The 18,292-nt window shown below is 38.5% G+C and overlaps 1 protein-coding gene across 1 annotated transcript in view; it reads left to right on the forward strand.

Moving 5' to 3' along the window:
- schip1 (schwannomin interacting protein 1) overlaps nucleotides 1–18,292 on the forward strand; it is a 237,509-nt gene that overhangs the window by 77,775 nt on the left and 141,442 nt on the right. Inside the window, exons 6-8 of the mRNA XM_088427885.1 lie at nucleotides 1,889–1,953; nucleotides 2,782–2,853; nucleotides 3,118–3,253. Coding sequence (XP_088284011.1) covers nucleotides 1,889–1,953; nucleotides 2,782–2,853; nucleotides 3,118–3,253 — 273 coding nt within the window. The remainder of the gene's footprint in view (nucleotides 1–1,888; nucleotides 1,954–2,781; nucleotides 2,854–3,117; nucleotides 3,254–18,292) is intronic.

Here is an 18,292-nt window from a genome sequence, read left to right on the forward strand (position 1 = left end):
GGAATCTATATACCGTGTTTTTTGCGTTGTAAGGCGTGCCTAAAAGCCTTCAGTTTTGTCAGGAGATGAACGTGCGCCTTATAATGCGGGCCGCATTATACGGTGCGTAATTCTCGAGTTTTCTTTTTGGGGGATCGAAAACTGAATCGACTTCATCGCCATTCAAATTCTTCCATTTTTACCCCTGTATTTAAGTTATAAATGTATGTTTTACAAATAAATTTCTACTAACATTTTATTTGAATTTTTTGATATATGTGCTCCAGTTTGGAAGCGATTCATATGGAGACAAGGGGCAAAAAAATGCATTTTTTTTTTTTTTTTATCAAATAAAGCGCGGTTTTTATGAAAGGAATCCAGAAACTGTTTTTAAACCAACAAAACACATATTTTAAGGTTTTTGGGCCGAACCTTTAAGGTTCTGCTCAACCATTTGGTAGAGCACATTTTGAGTCCCTGTATCTCATTGAAAAATGTGTCGAATTTAATTCAACCTGAATGAGCCAACTCTACCGCTCGGATTACGTGTGTAACGCTAAAAAAATCCACTAGATGTCAATGTTTCTTTAAACAATATGCCTTTACATTTCCCCTTCTGACCCGACGTCATCAACTACAAAATCACTCCTGACGTAGGGCCTTTGTTTAGCGCAAATTTCGAAGGTAAGCATATTGTTTTTACATATTATGGTAGCAAAGGTTTTAGAAAACAGATTTATGTAACTTGTTGCAACAAAAAAAAAAGTGTTATGAGGGTCAAATAATTTTTTAAAAACTTGCTCTTCCAAACGGTTGATTTGACATTTCATAATAACGGTACCAAATCTAAGCTAATGCAATGAAAATTGAGAATTTGCTATGAAATAAAAAATAATTCTCATCATTTATTGCTGGTAAATTGATATAAATGGTTAAGAAAAATGTCAGTTTAATACTTAATTGAATCAAAAGTATATCTTTTAAACTTGATTCGTTGATCTGAACAGTCTTTTATTTCAAATTTGTATTGTTTTAGCACAGCTTTATTGTGCCTCGACGACTTAGAATTGTTCAAATAGATCAAGAGAGGACCTGGAAGATTAAAAAAAAAATAAAAAATAAACACCTCTTTCTATCATGCAATTTAGGTTTACTAAGACCTAAACCCAATAAAGTACATCACATAGTAAGCCCTATTATTTTTAAAGGCAAATTTGTTTTTCCCTTTTAATTCTTATTCTTGATTAATTATGTATTTCTAGCTAATGTTGTGGATCCCACCTCTGCAATATCTAGCGCACTGGACATTTAGGTGACATTTATTATCGCAATCATTCACATTACATAAGCGCCACAATCCTATTTGGTAATTGGGAGATACAAGTAATGTCTTCAAATGTCTTCTTGTGTTTATGAGCTAATCGGCACATCCCCCTGTACAGTAATGGCGCGCGCTAGCGCTAATGCCGCAGCTTGCACCCGAGCCGCTCGTCTGGCGGCCTCACGTGAACCCCCTTTTGGCTCGTCAAGGAAGAATTGCTCCACTTAAACTTTGTTGCTCCCTCGTAATTGAATTAGTCTGCTCAATTATGTAGAGGCAGCCTTGTCCTCATTAGGGCCGAGCTGAATGGGAGCGGATGGGCTTCCGGGGTGGCACGGGAGGCAAGAAAGTGAAAGCAGTCATCTCGGTGATGATGTATTTATTTTTTTTGACAATTGTAGTTTTTCTTTGCAGCAATTTCCTCCCAAATTTATTTGACCTAGAGCGGCTCAGGCATGCTCGCTCACTCTGCTGTTAAAATGAACCCCGACGCCTAATTCCGTCCATGGCAGTGAATGAGTTCGATTTGGCTCCAAATTGTGTATGTGCTGTTGGTTATGCGCGTTGTTCTTTTTTTGTGTCGCACAGGAGCAGCTCAGGAGCCTCCAGAGTGACTTCAAGCACACTAATGGCGGAAGCTTCCAGCTGCAGACGTGAGTGGACGCGCGCACGTTGTAACGCGGCAATTATAGCACGCGGCGTCATGCGCCCGTGTCACATTAGAAGCCCATTTTGTCCAGATGGAACAAAACCATCTCTTGTTCATTACAGCTAATGCATAGCTCGTTCTAGTATTGGAGGACAATTTAGACAAAATGGAATGTTCGGGGCTTTTACTTTTGTTTGCATGAAAATTAGGTTATCATATGAGTTATTTGTCCAAACTTGGATTAGAAGAAAATAATAGGGAGGTAATGCATTTAAGCCCAAATTTTTCCTGTTTTGCGTGCCCTGGCCACCAGGGGCAGTGTAATACAGATGTGGAGACAGAAACAAAGAAGAGTTTGGCAACTACTTGAGAAATTTTAGTCATTTTTCTTTGCATCAGATTGTATGTCTTTGCATTTTTGTTCAAATAAGTGATAATGGTACAATCCACGCCGGGGCAAATTTTTAGCTGGTTTGTGGTGTTTTGCATCGTTTCTTAGCTTTAAGATAATCTGATGTTTGATGGGAACCTGTGTGGGAATTTTGTGAGGCACACTTGAGGTATTTAGTAACATGAACAAAAGCAGATATTTTTCAATCTTTATATTCATTTCAATACACTGCAAAGAGGAGAAATTTCATGTTCAAATTGATTTTTTTTTCAAATATTCACTCATTTTGATGCCTTATTATTTTACAAGGCAAGTGCATGGTTTTGTATTCTGTGCAAGGATTAATTTAAATGTCACAAAGGGAAAATGTCCCCATGTTCCTCATTGACCTGCACACTTCTTGTGCGTGAATGTGTATGTGTCCTTTTCATTCCCCCCAAGCGAGGACCTGATGGTGGACCAGGATGACAACATCAACATGAATGTGCCGCCCTTTGAGACCAAAGTCTTGATGTGAGTCTGTCTTAAATCTCCTCACATCCTCTGCAAAAAAAAAAACAAAAAAACAACTTTATCACCTCCGCTTAAAACTTTCTTGCTGTGATTTACTCAAGTCCAGACGACATAAAGCTGACAGGCTGATAGACGATTTGGCGAGAGATAAAAAAAAGACAACTTTTGTAGACCTAGGTAGTAATGTGACACCAATAGGCGGAGACGCGGATTTAGCGGTGGCCAAACGTCACTTTACCTGCGCCCGTGTGTGTGCGTGCGTAGCATCCAGCGCGCCTGGCGTGACTTCCTCCAGAGACAGGAAGCGGACAAGAGGAGCCCCTCCCCGTCTTCGCTGTCTTCGTCGGACAAGATGAGCATGTCCATCAGCATGGCCACCCTCTCGGACGGCAGCACCCCGGTAAGTCACGCTTTTGCCGCGGATTCTTGAATGTCATTGATTGGTAAACTTTTTTCCATGAAGAAAAACCAGATTCTAACACACCCTTTTATTGTAGTATTACAAATATAGTATCCGTAATAATAATAATAAAATGAAAACAAAAATGCCATTAATTAAATAATAATAAACAAAGAGGTAAGTACTTTATGAATAATCTTAAAATATAAAAAAGGTAAAAGATATAATTTACAGAAAATAAAATATTTTGATGAGTTTTTTAAATTAATATTAATATTAATAACATGTAAATTATATTCGTAAAAAGAATACTAAAATGCAAACAAAAATGCCATCAGTTAAATAAAAATAAACAAATAAGAGGTAAGTACTTTATGAATAATCTTGAAGTATAAAAAGGTAAAAGATATAATTTACAGAAAATAAAATATTTTGATGAGTTTTTTAAATTAATATTAATATTAATAATATGTAAATTATATTCGTGAAAAGAATACTAAAATGCAAACAAAAATGCCATCAATTAAATAATAATAAACAAATAAGAGGTAAGTACTATATGAATAATCTTGAAATATAAAAAAAGATAAAAGATATAATTTACAGAAAATAAAATATTTTGATGAGTTTTTTTAATTAATATTAATATTAATAATATGTAAATTATATTCATAAAACTAATACTATAATATAATAATAAGATTTATGAGCGTTGAGAATTAATTCCCTGTTTACTTATTTTCAAATACAAACAACATGATAAATTATCATTTGTAATAATAATAATGACAATAGTAACCATAACAATTAAACTAATAATAACAACAGTAATAATAAAAATCATTAAAAACTAAATAATAAAATGAGTCAGTTCTTTAAGAGGGACTGAAATTTATTTTTGAGTCATCTTTTTAATTTTAGAACATTTATTGAAAGATAAAATATTTTAAGGAGTTTTTTTCCAGATGTATTATAATTGTGTTACTTCAAAAAAAATCTGAAATAAAATTATTTTATTAAGAGATATAAAATCACAATAAAGTATCCAGAAAAATACAGTGCAAGATAATATCATGAAATTCTAAAAATAGTTCTTTGAACTATTTCAATAAAACATTAAATGTAATAAAACAAGAACAACAATGATACAAATGCAAATTAATGTATAAGAAAATATTTTACAACTAGAAAAACTATATAGACAAATAACGCAGTGCAAAATTATATTCATTAGCTGTATCAATTTGTCCAGAAAAGTAAGGTTTTAAAAAGTTACGGTTGTTTTGTTTTGTTTTGTTTTGTTTTCCATATCCAGCATTCACACAAACATGCAATGATTGCGCTTAAAAGTTGCTGGCATGTATTTGAATTCTGCTGTGTTAAAAATTGGAATTGTGAATTTTGAGCGAAAGTCTAATTTCATTGCGCTTAAGGATGTGATGTCCATATTTGGGACTTTGCCATTGAGACTGGAGGACTTGATATGTGTGCTGTGATTCCTGTCCAGAGGGTGGCAGTGTTTCTCATCTGATTCCTTCAATGTACACGCACAGCGGCCATTGCCATTCTGCACACCTTCCTTCCATTTTCATAAACCGCAATAAATCCCCGGGATTTTCTCTACTGCATCTGTTCTGCTCATTATAATTCCACGCCGACTAAGAAAAAAAACATCTCTGAGACGAAAGTCAACAGGCGGGTTCACGCTTTCTTTTTTTTCTCCTTTTTCTCAAGGCGGCACTTGTCCGCAGTGTCGCTCGAAAGAAAAAAAAAAAAGAGGACGATTAGGTTTGGATGAAAGGAGATGAGTTAGTGGGGTGTGGGGATTTGAGTGTCAAATAGTGTATGGCGAATCGTGTGTGTGGCGATTCATTTGTGTCCATCGCAGTGGACATTAGTTTTTGGTCTACGTTTAGGGACTCATTGCAGCTACCCTACTAAGTCCTAATGTGCCCAGTAGAGGACATACTGGCCTTTCCGATGATGTCTCATCTTTTTGGGGAATCCTTTCATCTTTACATCAAATACATCTCAGATCACAATAATGAAAAAGATACTAGGAAGCTGAAATTTCACCCAGATCACTTCGATATCATGCTCCCTGAAGTATGCCATCTCTTGCCTGAAAACTGCCAGAATGATGTGGATGAAAATGACCCCAAAAAATGATCAAAAGTGCAGTATTTTGTCCAATCCTTTGATCTTTACATCAGCAATATTTCACATCAAAGGGGAAGCATTGAAAGAAGACACTAGGGAGCTGAAATTTCACCCAGATGGTGACAACATGTCAAAAATTCAACATGGCAGGACCGCTTAGTTATCTCATTAGCAGGAGTGTGTCATCCTTTGATGAGAATGATGTGGAAGAATATGACTCAAAAATGGTACAAATATTGCAAAGGTAGTAACATTTTCTGCCATTTACTTCATATTTTCTGCTGTTTAATTTGTATTGTCTCCTGCCCTTTGCTCCCCTCACCCGGGCGGGTAAACGTCCACCTTTTTGTCCTTTTTTTTTCAGTGCTGTTGTCGCTTGTCACGAATTAAATCATTTACATAAGAAACTGAACTCAAGATACGAACAAATCACTATCCAAAAGCAATCCTTTAAGGACTTAATTTCATTTCCCAATACATTGCATTCCACCATGCCTGCCTCTATGGACTGCACACCCGTGACCCCCAAACACACACGCGCTCCGTCATATATCCCCGAGACGCGGCGGCAATGCGGTCTCCGTCTCTAACGTGATTGCATGTGTAACCTTTGAGCCTCTAGCATCAGTCTTCCAAAAGCCGGATGGACGCAGGAGTGTGCGCCGTCCGCAGGGAAACAATCTCACCTTGTGATGGCCGTGTGATTTTTAGCAGGGATAAAACACGTATGACAGAGCTGGCTCATCGCCATGGCGATGCCGCGCAGTAGACGTCTCTCTTTATTATCGATCCCCGCGCTCCATAGCAACATGGGGAAGCAGGCGGAAATGATAGCTTTCATTAAGAGGGGAACGGAACGAAACTCGGGGTTTTATACTTCAATATGAATCAGGTGTGGATGTTATTGTTTCATAGTGTTGCTCACAGGGTGGCGTGAACACAAACTTGTCGACGTAAGAGGAGTCAGGTTTCAATTTGAGACCGTCGCCGTTGATGGATGTGCGGGTTTAGAAGCAGCTTGGAGGGATAGCCTTAAGATTTTTTTTTTTTTTACGACATTAATTGCGACACAAAGTGGAAACGACATAAATGTAGTGGAATTGTGAAAAAAATCCGAGTTTGGGGAGGAGCTGTCCACGTTCGTGGTGCTGAATTCCGTTGCAGGAATGAATCTTGGCCGCTAGAGGGCAATGTAGTGCCACAGAAACGTCCTTGCTAAATGCATTTATTAGCGGCTTATTTATATTTTTGTCCCTCGACTGTTGCTTTTTTTTTGCACAATATTTAACATATCATTTATATTTAATCATTAATACTCTGGTCCAGCCTTCATATTAATCCAGTACATTATTTTATTATACTTTCACTTTACATAAAAAAGGTTTTTAAGTGCCCTAATTACATTTAATAGAGTGGTGCCTTGACGACACTTAATACCTCAAAGATCTTTTGAAAAGAATGCAAATGCCCCTCCCCCATTTTATATGGAAATGAATTGATTACATGAATAAATAAGATGTAAAACATAATTTTTATATCACAATGAATTGTGCAGATCTCTCCAATTTGCAGACATTGACCACCTGGTGGCAGTATAATACAATTAGCCCTCCTTTGGTGTTTTCTTAGCATTAAGCTAATCAAGCTTCTCAACACAAAACAATGGTTGTGCAAAACACGTGTAATTTTCTGTCTTTAATTCTTAGTTTGATAGTAACATTTTATAACATGATTTCTTTTTTTTATTGTGGTCAAAGCTTGCTTTACCACAATAATATTTGTCACTCTTTGCAGATGATAAAGAATGTGTGCCTGTGTGTATTGTTTAACTGTCTATCTTCATGTGTTGCCCCACTGTTTGTGTTCAAATATCCGTTGCTTTAACCCTTGTGGCATTATGTTACAAATTATGGAAATTACATTGATAGTTTTTTATATCATAAAAGGAGTAATGGGGAAAAAAGACTTACTGAATTTCCAGTAGAAGATTAAAACATGTAAAATTTCAAAATGCAATGATTCTGACATTTCAATGTGATTGCAGCAGGACGTGTGAGATTTTGTGTCCTAAAATAATTATTGTGCAAATGTTGGACCATATAAAACCAATTACAATTTTTGAGATACATTTTAATGGGATTCTTTCCATTGATTTTCCCGCGATTTTAGCCACTTTGCGTTAAGCGGTGGTCAAACTTTGTCAGCAAACTTCTTTGTTGACTCGTGTTCCACCTCAAGACAGTAGGTTGTGCGTTTTCATTTTTCTAGCATTACACACTTTTCTAAGAGAAGCTACTTCTTTTTGTGGTAGGGTTTTTTTCTCCGATGCAAATGTTGTTTTTCAATTCCTCTATGTTTATTTTGACCTGCTTGAATTTGTTGCATTCATCCTAGTTGCATCCGCCTATGGAAGGCTGCGAGCAGAGATAAGACAGGTCTGGCCAAGTTCGCTGTGTTTCAAGGGGCCGGGCTGCTCGTGTGCACAAAGCGGCGGCGTCCTCCACCCAGAATGCGTCCGCATTGTTGTCTAGCCGCCTTTGCTTCTAAAGGTTAGCTTCAGAGCTGTCCCGAAATAACCCGCCGCCATTTTTTTTCTCCCCCCCACCCGCCTCATCAATACACAAAGCTTTCGGAACCTCGGGAGATTATTGAGCCACCGAGCAGCGCGTGAGGCGTTTAACCCCTCGTGCGGCGTCAAATTCAGCGCCTTACTTTCTCTCAGCTTTCTTTTGTATGGACTGCAGGAGCTGTCATTGCTATGGATGGAGGGATGCGCTAAAGGTCAGGCATTGTATCAGCCCTGCGGAGTGGTTATTACACTAAAGGCTCAGCATTATCACGGTATGAATGACTTTAACCCTCAGGCTCACCTCTGTTGAGGTTACTGTACATTAAGCTTGCCTCGGCTGGCAGGTGGACGCCATCTTGCAATTAGCTTACCGCTGCGGCGGCGTGAATTTTTATTCGTGGTCTGATTTGAAGAACATATAAGCGACATGCAGGTGTTGGCTTTGCTGGTTAAGGCTCATTGCCTTGCCGAAAAAAAGTCATTAAATCCATGAGCTTCGCAGAAATATTTTTCCGCGGCTGGATCCAAACTTTAAAATGAATTGTAACTTTAACCCCAATGTGATATTTTTGTCAGTCGGTCAATGGAAATTCACGTGAAAGGGAAAGCATTGAAAGAAGACACTCGGGAGCTGAAATTTCACCCAGATGGTGGTAGCATGTCAAAGTTTAAAATGACAGTAGTTATCGCACTACCAGGAGTGTGCTATGCGTTGGCTAAAATACTGCAAGAACGGTGTTAAGTAGACATCTTCAGATATGTGTTCATAACACAGGATTATACTTTGTGTGTGTGTATAATTGTTAATAAATATTTTTCTTGAAAGAAAAAATACCTGTTCTCAAAGAGGAATAATTCTGAATAAATATTTGTTCACGGAAAAATACTTAAAGTGTCCTCTTTTAGGATCATAGTAGAGATTACTCATTTGACAGGTAACGAGAGGTGGCATAAGTCGGGTCGAACCATTCTAGCGTGGGGGTGAATCTGGCTTCTTACAATAATAAAATTGAAGAACCTCCCTAGCATAAAATTGCTTTTATCAACTTATATTTTCCCGAAACAATGAATTGATTCAATTATAAAGGATTTTTGCACGTTTGTTTGTTTTGATTAAAATCTCGAGTACCCCCTGGAGTTACTTCAAGTACCCCCATTTAAGAACCACGTTTTAGAACACAAAAGACGCGTGAAGCCTCGAAAACATACCAGCTACCGTCCTGTACATAAAACTCCGCTTTTCTGATTTCAAAATCCACTGTAATTACGTTGCTGGCGCAAATGTTTGCGAAGTTATTCGCGGGCCGGCTTCAACCTTTTTCCGGGCCGTATCCGTCCCGCGGACTTTATGTTTGACAACCATGTGTTTGGAAATCCCTGCATTTGATCTCTTGAGATTATCGCGGCCATATTCCTTACTGCAGCGCCACCTGCCAAGCGTATTCCGCAGCTTCCTTCATTCCCACTCTGATGATATTTGGTAATTATGCAAATTTCACATACACTCCTGGAAATAAATGCTCACCTCCCACTAGTCATGAGGAGAAGGCGCAATGCTTTTTAGCATGGCGTTACAGTAATACCGCGCACAATGATGGGACGATTTAGGGATTCCGTTCAATTACTTTAGCGAAGGCTCACACGTTTAATCTTTTTTTTTTTTCCTCTGCTGCAAATTGATTGACGAGACAGGCGACACGCTCTTTTCTCCTTCTCCCTATTCCCCAGGAGAGATCCGCCGGTCTTTAATGGACGTAATCCCTCCTCGCGGTAATCTCTCACCTAGATATAAAATTGTGGCGGATCATGCTAGCCTCTCGCGGAGAGAGACAGCGCTGACGCTTGCTTGTGAGAGTTATTGATGGACAAAATCATTAGTGACCTTTTGCAATATGAAACCTTCTGGTGGATGTAACCGCTTGCTTACATTTGGACACTTGAATTCACTCGCGGAGTGACATTCTTCTGGATTAGATGTGATGCTCCCGGATCTCTCCCCGACCCCTCCCTCTCTCGTGTGTTATGTGAGATCCAATGGGAGGCCGTCAAAATGACAAGACTTTCCAGCTAAGGCTACTAGGGTTTTGGATGGAAAAAAAAAAAAACGGCATGCATTTGCAATGCATTTGTAGTGGTATCTCGAAGGGTATTCTGCATCGTGTCAGTTCTATCCTGCATGTTGGAGAATTATGTCCCTAATCGCAACGCACGTCTGTATGAAACTTAATAAGGTTAAGGCATGCTATGTTTTACGATCGCTGTTACACAATTGAGCTATGTTGCTTCATGTTCCAATTCATTTGTCCTTAATTTGAAAATAAAACACTACTGTTCCTTTCACAGCAATAAAAGCACTGAATTACTTACATACGTATTTTTGGAAACTCTGATAAGGTGTGAAGTGACTTCACATACCTCCATTCAAGAACCTGAATGGAGGTATGTGAATCCACTCTCACGTCTAAGGTTAAAAAATAAATAAAAAAATCTCCTGGCTGTGAATATAAAGATACTGAACATTTTCATTGCATTAATTCAACCTTTATTGATTGTAAGGATATCGTTTTAGTTAACATTTCAATATTTTATATATTCGTAACAAGTCACAGGTGTATAAATATAAGTGAACCCGTTCATAGTGGATGTGAAAAAACAAACAAAAAGTAGTACAAAGAGGCTTTGTTGTAACTAATAATTATTTGAGTAAAAAAAAAAAAAAGCATCATTCATTACCAAAAGCAAAAAAGAAGAAAAACTTTCAGTTTTCATTCAGACAGTGTTAAATCATACATATCCTCAGATCAGTTCTCAAAAAAGCTTTGATACCACTTTTCTTATGACCGATACCAAGTATTCAACACTTCTGTGATCACAGATACCACTGGTACTTTAGATACTCAAAATATCCCAAAGATCAATGGCAGATTGTTTTATTTTTTTACAGACCTACCTATTCCAGTAAATTATATATATATATATATATATATATATATATATATATATATATATATATATATATATATATATATATATATATATATATATATATATATATATATATATATATATATTATACAGGCCAAATGTTTGGACACATCTTGGTGTGTGGAACTAAGGCTGTTTTGCCAACATTTCAATACCCAGTGTAATCCACTAGGTGTCACTGTTTTGCTTTTGTGTCGATTTGCTGGCGGCCTTCTACAGGGAGGAGGTCCTGTAAACATGTTCCGTCCTTCTTCTCAGGGTAGGGGGGGTGTTCTATTTTTATAGGACACGATCAGAACACGATCTTTTGAACGTAACGCGTTTGCGTTTGTTGGCTAATGTGGTCAAAAGAAGCGTTTACGGCACTTATGTCCAAGCCTTTTCTTCATCATCAGCACCACGGCGGGGTGCCTCTTTCAAAGAGAGTTTCGCTTTGCCGACAATAAAAGGCCACAATTTTCTCTTTCATCCATTGCGTTGGAACCTTTTTAATTCCACGCCTCCGCAATTAAATATTGAAAGCATTCTGGATGACGTCAGACTGGCAAATCAAAAGCCCTGGCTTGGATGTACACTTTTGGTAGCGGCGGCCATTATCCTGCTGATCCTGCGGTCACACCGCCAACAAGGCCGTAATTGAGCATTATGTCTAATTTGGGAGACTGGACATAAAAAGCGACAGATTGATGCTATAAAAATCCATCCCGGGTCCGCCATCTATTGATTGGGGTCTCGCACAGTTAATCAAGGCAATATTGGACACAAAGTGTGTGATGCCAGATTTTATGTGAGGTCTTGTTTGCTTGAGTTCTGGTTTCTTTATTACGACTAATTTTCTGGGCCGCTTTGGGCGATGATCCGATTAAAAAAAAAAAATTTCATGACGAGACGTTTGTAAGTAGAGGTATCACCCTGCATTAGAAAAAAACGTTTTTTCAAACAAGGGTGTGTAGACATTTTACATCCTCTGTGCATGGTATTGTTAGATGCGCGTGAAATCAAGTGGGGAAACGACACACAAGTAAGAAGAAGAAGAAGCAACACGTTTGCCTTTGGAATCAAACCATTTTTTCTGCCGGAGTTTCCTGTGATAGGAGCAGCTGCTTCTCACTTCAGTCCTTCCTTGTTATTCAACTCGAACAATCCGGCTGCTTGTTCAAGCCCACTGCCTGTACAAAGTGACTGCTGTGTGTGTGTGTGTGTTCCTGTATGGCTGCGCTTGTTGGAACCGTTTTGATTTTTTATTTTTACGAACATTGTGAGGACATCTAGGGCGTTCCTCACCTATTCAGTTTGGAGCTGCATGGGAAATGCATTACGCCAATGAATGTCCTCATAAGTATAGACAGTGTGTGTGTGTGTGTGTGTGTGCGTGTGCCCTTGGTTTTTGCTACTTGGTGGGTGGATAATTGTTTATATGTACTTATGTTACCATACAAAACCACATTTCTTGCACACCTATTTGCACTGATAAGAGAGCAAAATGATAAATATATGATCTTATTGAAGAATGGACAAAATTTTGAAAATTATAGGTGAAAAACTATTGATCATATTATATTATATTATATTATATTATATTATATTATATTATATTATATTATATTATATTATATTATATTAATAGATTTTATTATTATTGCCGCAACAGATGATGATGAAATGTGACATTATGTTGAGGGATGTATTTTTTTTTGGATTAACATGAGGGAAATGATGGAATAATTGTATATGTGTTATGCTATGTAAATACATTGCTTGCGCATCTATTGGTGCGCGCAGCCACACACCCACAGATATAAACAATCCCTTAAATCATAGGTGTCAAACTCCAGTCCTTGAGGGCCGGTATCCTGCAGGTTTTCCGGTTTTCTCTCCTCAACAAAACTGTTTCAAATGATTAGCTCATTAGTAAGCTCTGGGGAACTTGAAAATTATCCTAATCAGGTATGTTTAGGAGAGAAAACCGGAAAACCTGCGGGATACCGACCCTCAAGGACTGGAGTTTGACACCTGTGCCTTAAATGGTATTACTTCTTTGTAATCATAATAAAACGACGAGGAGAGCCCGAGCTCACCGGAAGACTTTGGTGCTCGCTCCCTCTTTTGCAAATGATTGTGGAGTCTTTGCCTTATCTATGGGGACCAAATCCTGGGTTTCACTGTCTTTGTGGGGACCATTTTGGTGGACCCACAGAGTTCAGAGCTTTTTTTTGATGGTCAAGACTTGGTTTTTGATTATAGGTTTCTATTGGATTTTGGTTGAGGTTAGGTAAACAGATCATTTCAATGGCATGTCCCCACTATGACACAAACCCCCCCAGTGTGCGTGATTGAGCGCTCTGCCACTTGTGACCATCTAAGCTATGATTTGTATTAAAACTAGGGAGAAGCTACTTTTTGTTTCTTGCTTTAGTGCTTTGGCATTTAAAAAGTAAAGGATTCCCAAAAGGAAGAGGAGGAGAAGGAGGAAGGAACACAATGGAGATTAAAAATAAAATTTTGCGGGATAGAGAAAGAGAGAGAGCGAGAGGCCCTCCCCCATCCCACCGAGCCATCGGCTCTCCAGAGAGAAATAAACTGATTTGTGATTAATGAAAAGATGGAGAAGAGCTTTCCTCTTTTTTTCTTCAATTCTCTTTCGCTCGTCTAACTCCCTCGCCCGGAAAATCCATCTCGGTAATGATGCCGGTGTGTGGAAGATGATGAGCTAGCTGATTAAATAAAAATAAGAAGAATTCCAGCGATATAAGCAAGCGTAGTGTATTGTCGTTCCTCATTTTGGCTGAATAAAGATAAGCGCTTATGCAAAGGTAAACGGCGCGGACCTCTCGCGGGATGCCCAACTTTCCTCCCACTTTCTAAACAAATAATCGGGTTTTTTTAGGTGATTCAAAACGCCGTCCCGCCTCATTAGGCCAGCGGGTAACGTGTCCTCGTCGTCACCTCCGACGCGGCGTCCCACGAGCCCTCAACGCGACTTCAAGGCGGAGTTGCTAATAAGCTAGGGAAATAGTTTGGAGTTGAATGTTGGGTAAACGATAGTTTGGGACACGGCGGCTGCTTATTTTCATTGGGTTTTCGTTCTTTTGGCGCGCTTTGGTTTCTTCTTCTAACTTAGCCATTAACGCCAGCTATTTCCAAAAAATTGCTATTAGCAAAAAAATGTTATTAGCGTTTAGCTTAACAACAGACCCAACTGTGGCTTTTTGATTATTTTCATGTGTAATGCATATAAAAAAAAACAATAGGAGGCTAAAATGGCAACTGACAAACGGAAGGTCGACAGGTACACCCCATAGGGGTCAAATTTAGCCCATGTCGGGCTCATTTACTGTCGTTCAAATTTGGGAAAATTGTCAATTTTGGACATATTGAAAATATGATGTTTTAGCATGCAGCTCACCCTAAAAAGTTGGGTGTTGACACCCCAAAACCACCGGGTGGCGCTAGCGCCCAACTTAAGACATATGCAAGCCTTTCACTGACTTCGATGATTGGCTTAGCCTGGACTCCCATAATGCAAAAGTCTTCAAAAAAACATATTTCTCTTTTTATTATAAAAAAAAATTCAATTTCATAAATATATACATACAGTATACAGCCTAGTTACTTTAGCTATTATCACATTTTTACAAATTTTGCAAAAAAAAAAAAAAAAAATCTGATCTGTATGGATAGGGTTGAGAGCACTGAACATTTTGAGGCATTGAAAGTAAATATAATATTTGACAATGTTATGACTGTATCAAAGTCAACCCAAGGACTGGCTAGTGAAAAATGCCTGCAAATTGAGAGCAAATGAAATGGAACACGAAGCAAACTCCATAAATACAGAAATTCACACTAGGCCATAAAAATACGATATCGACGTTAATGAAGAAAAAATATAAATATTACGTCCAAAACAATAGCTCTATAAAACTTTCTTAAATATAACACAAAATCGCCTCTCACGTTATACACTAAAGAACAAGCAACAATATTAAACCTGTACTGTATTTGAACTTGCGTTCTGAAGTTCATTTTTTTCACTCAGGAAGAGGAAAAAAAAAACGTTCTCTGGTTCCCCCTCCCTGGGTAAAACCATCTCAAACCACAAGGGCAATCCAATAAAGCGACCACGTACGTGTTTGCTCTTTTGACCTTCATATTTCCGCCGGTGAAGGTGTGCGCGCCGGCCCCTTTTAATCGTAGCGTTTCACTTTGCGCGGTTCAAACGGGGATAATTACTCTGGGAGCTTCATAAATGCTTATATGCGAATATATATAGATGCGGCAAACGCTGACTTCCTGTTCTCCACAGAACACATCAAAGCCGTTGCCAATGGGCCCCTTGGCACGCGTTCTGTCTGGGATATTCATAGGGAGCGCGAGGTGCACCCGGGGAGGGCCCGGAGTTTGTTTTTAAAAGGTGACGGGTTCACACCTGAGATCTTTGCAGGCGCTGAGCTTTTTTGGGGGGTTCGGAGACCTTTGACTTTATTTCCGGGGTCGCTGGAAGCAGTGAAAAATGTGGATTTAGTTTTTCAGTCATGCTGGAGAACGCACTGTGATATTCAATTCAAAACTGAATGGATGATATGCAAATGGGGTTCCGGTACATTTGGGGGTACATGAAGGCACTTCAGAAGATATGTGAGATATTAACAAGGTTTCTGAAATCATCAATCTGACGTAATGCTTTATGTAATGCCGTGACAGGAAAAGTACACTTTTCTTTTCAAATTGAGAGCAAATGAAATGGCACATGAAGCAACAACTTACAAGCTTGCGTTGTAGTGACTCATTTGTCTTTATTTTTTCATTATTTCCTGCAAAAATGCTCTCAGCTGGTTTGGGGGAAACTTAGCTGAAAAAAAAAAAAAAAGTGGTGGCAGATGAGTTAGCATGTCTGCCTCACATGTGGGGGGTTGATTTTAGTGCCAGCCCTCCTGCGTGGAGTTTGCATGTTCTCCCCATGCCTGTATTTTCTCCGGGTTCTCTGGTTTCCGCCCACACCCAAAAAACACGCATGGGAGGTACAGTATATCGAGCACTCCAAATTGGTCTTAATTATGTTTATGAGTGTGGGTCGTTTGTCTCTGTGTGTCCTGCGATTGGCTGGCAACCGGTTCGATGTGAAAATAAAGGCATACGCCATTTTGCAAGGGAACCACCACATTAGAATTTCCAATAAGTTGCTCGTGTTCCAATTCATTTGCTATTAATTTGAAAACAAAGGTGCTGTTCTTAGGACAACAATGAAAGCAATTAGTTGCTCGTATTCCAATGCATTTGCTCTCGATTTGAAAAGAAAAGTAAGCTCCTTTATTCCTCTAAATTTGAAAATGTTGTTCACAACCTCAGATTTTGAACTGTGCTCATAGTTTGTTTTTTTTTTCTAACAGGATTTATTATTCCAAATTTCCGCTTAATTAATTGTAATTTATGAAAAGGAAAAAACAATAATAACTGCTCGGGTGTGTTTGCCTTGTGCTTCATTAAAATACAGATTAAATTGTGTGAAAAAAATCGCGTCCCCAGACATTCCAGCACCAAAAAACTGCACAGCAATATTAATATTTATGTATACATGAAAAAAATTATGTAAACTATGTATTACATGTTCAGGTGTTTGCAATTTTACTAATTCGGTATTTTAATATTTATAAGTCATGCAAGGTCAGTTTTATTTATTTTGTATGATTCAGAAGAGGGATTAAGCACATTATCATGACATTATCTTACTTAATAAATAAATAAATAAATAGCTGATTTGCTGGAGAAGGTACACTGGTGGTTTGCGTTGTCTGTGCTCGCTTTTTTGCCCCCCGGCGGGGTTAAATATTTCATCGGCTGATTTCTTCCTCTCTGCAGCGTGCAGCTGTCAAGCTGCTGTTTATTGGCTGCCTTGAGAAACTGACCCAAGTGTCAGGGAATATTTTCAATTTGCACCTTTGTCACAATATTTTTCCATGTTTATGTTATATTATAGAATGTGTTTCCTAGTGATTCATTGAGTAGTCCTACGAGCGCCTATGTGAATAGGGAAGTCTTTCTACTAGAAAAATGAATGAATTAATAACAACGAATGTATACTTCTGCACGTATAAGCAACTCTAATAGAATGCTTTTGAATGACGGGAACAGTGCCGCTTTCTTTTCAAATTGAGAGCAAATTAACTGGAACAGGAAGCAGCTTCCTGCTACTGTAAATTGTGTTCTTGTAACTCTTATGCACTGACAGCCTTAATTTTGATATGTTTTACATGTTATCATCAGTGACGCAGTTTTTAGAGACCAGTTAATGGCGATTTCCAAAAGTGTCCTCGTCGCTTCATAGGCTACAGACAGATTATTTTTCCATTTTTGTCAGTGTTAATGAATTTAACTTACATATGTATGGATGGAATTGATGCCACCGAACAATTTGAGTGGTTGAAGAAAAAGAAAGTATTCATAAATAACTTGAATGATTACGCCTTTGAAAGCATTTACAATATTAGGGGGAAAAATGCAATGTGTATAGTTTGCAAAGGGTGTGATGGCAGTAAGATGTATTTAGAGGAAGTCGTTTCATGCACATCATTATCATTTATAATACATAAAGCAGGGACAGTGCTTGGGAGGAATATTAATGAGGCAAAGGCAAACTTACACGCATTTGTCATATTTAGCCGCAATGGTTGGACCCATCGATATCAGCTTTTTTCTTCCGCGGTTAAGAAGTCGCCGGACGATGCTTCCGTCGGCACGCCTGGCCGCGCTGGCTTTGACCTACCGCCGGATGATCTAATTCCCTTTCCAACAAGACATGTTTCTTGACTCCCGGAACACTTTGTTCACTCGCTACAGCGCTTCACTGCTTGCTGGATAATATTTTCAAAAGCTGCCAGCGCTACGCGCGTCATAATATGGCCTGGGCTTGGATGCGGAAATGCCTGGCAGTATATTGTAAATATCTGACCTGATGAGGGATTCCATGAAATATTTTCCTCGCTGCGCCATACGATTGAGTTTTTGAGGTGGCAGTAGTTCAGTATAACGAGAAAACCGTCTCTCCTGAAGACGGATTCCTCTCATAAATTAGCGCAATTATTGTGCATTCATTTGTTCGTTTGCTGGTTAAAAAACGTTTCTCAATCGATTGTCTACAAAATTGTTTGGTTAAGGGAGTGCCTGGCCAACATTCAAGGATATACCTGATTGATTGATTGATTGATATGCCGTATTTTCTGCACCATAAGGCGCACCGGATTATAAGCCGCGCCCCCATTAATGACATATTTTAAAACGTTTTCCCTATATAAGGCGCACCCTCAATTAATGACATATTTTAAAAC

Source organism: Hippichthys cyanospilos, chromosome 11 (genome assembly GCF_059441005.1).
Source record: "Hippichthys cyanospilos isolate Australia breed blue-spotted pipefish chromosome 11, RoL_Hcya_1.0, whole genome shotgun sequence".
NCBI lineage: Eukaryota > Metazoa > Chordata > Actinopteri > Syngnathiformes > Syngnathidae > Hippichthys > Hippichthys cyanospilos.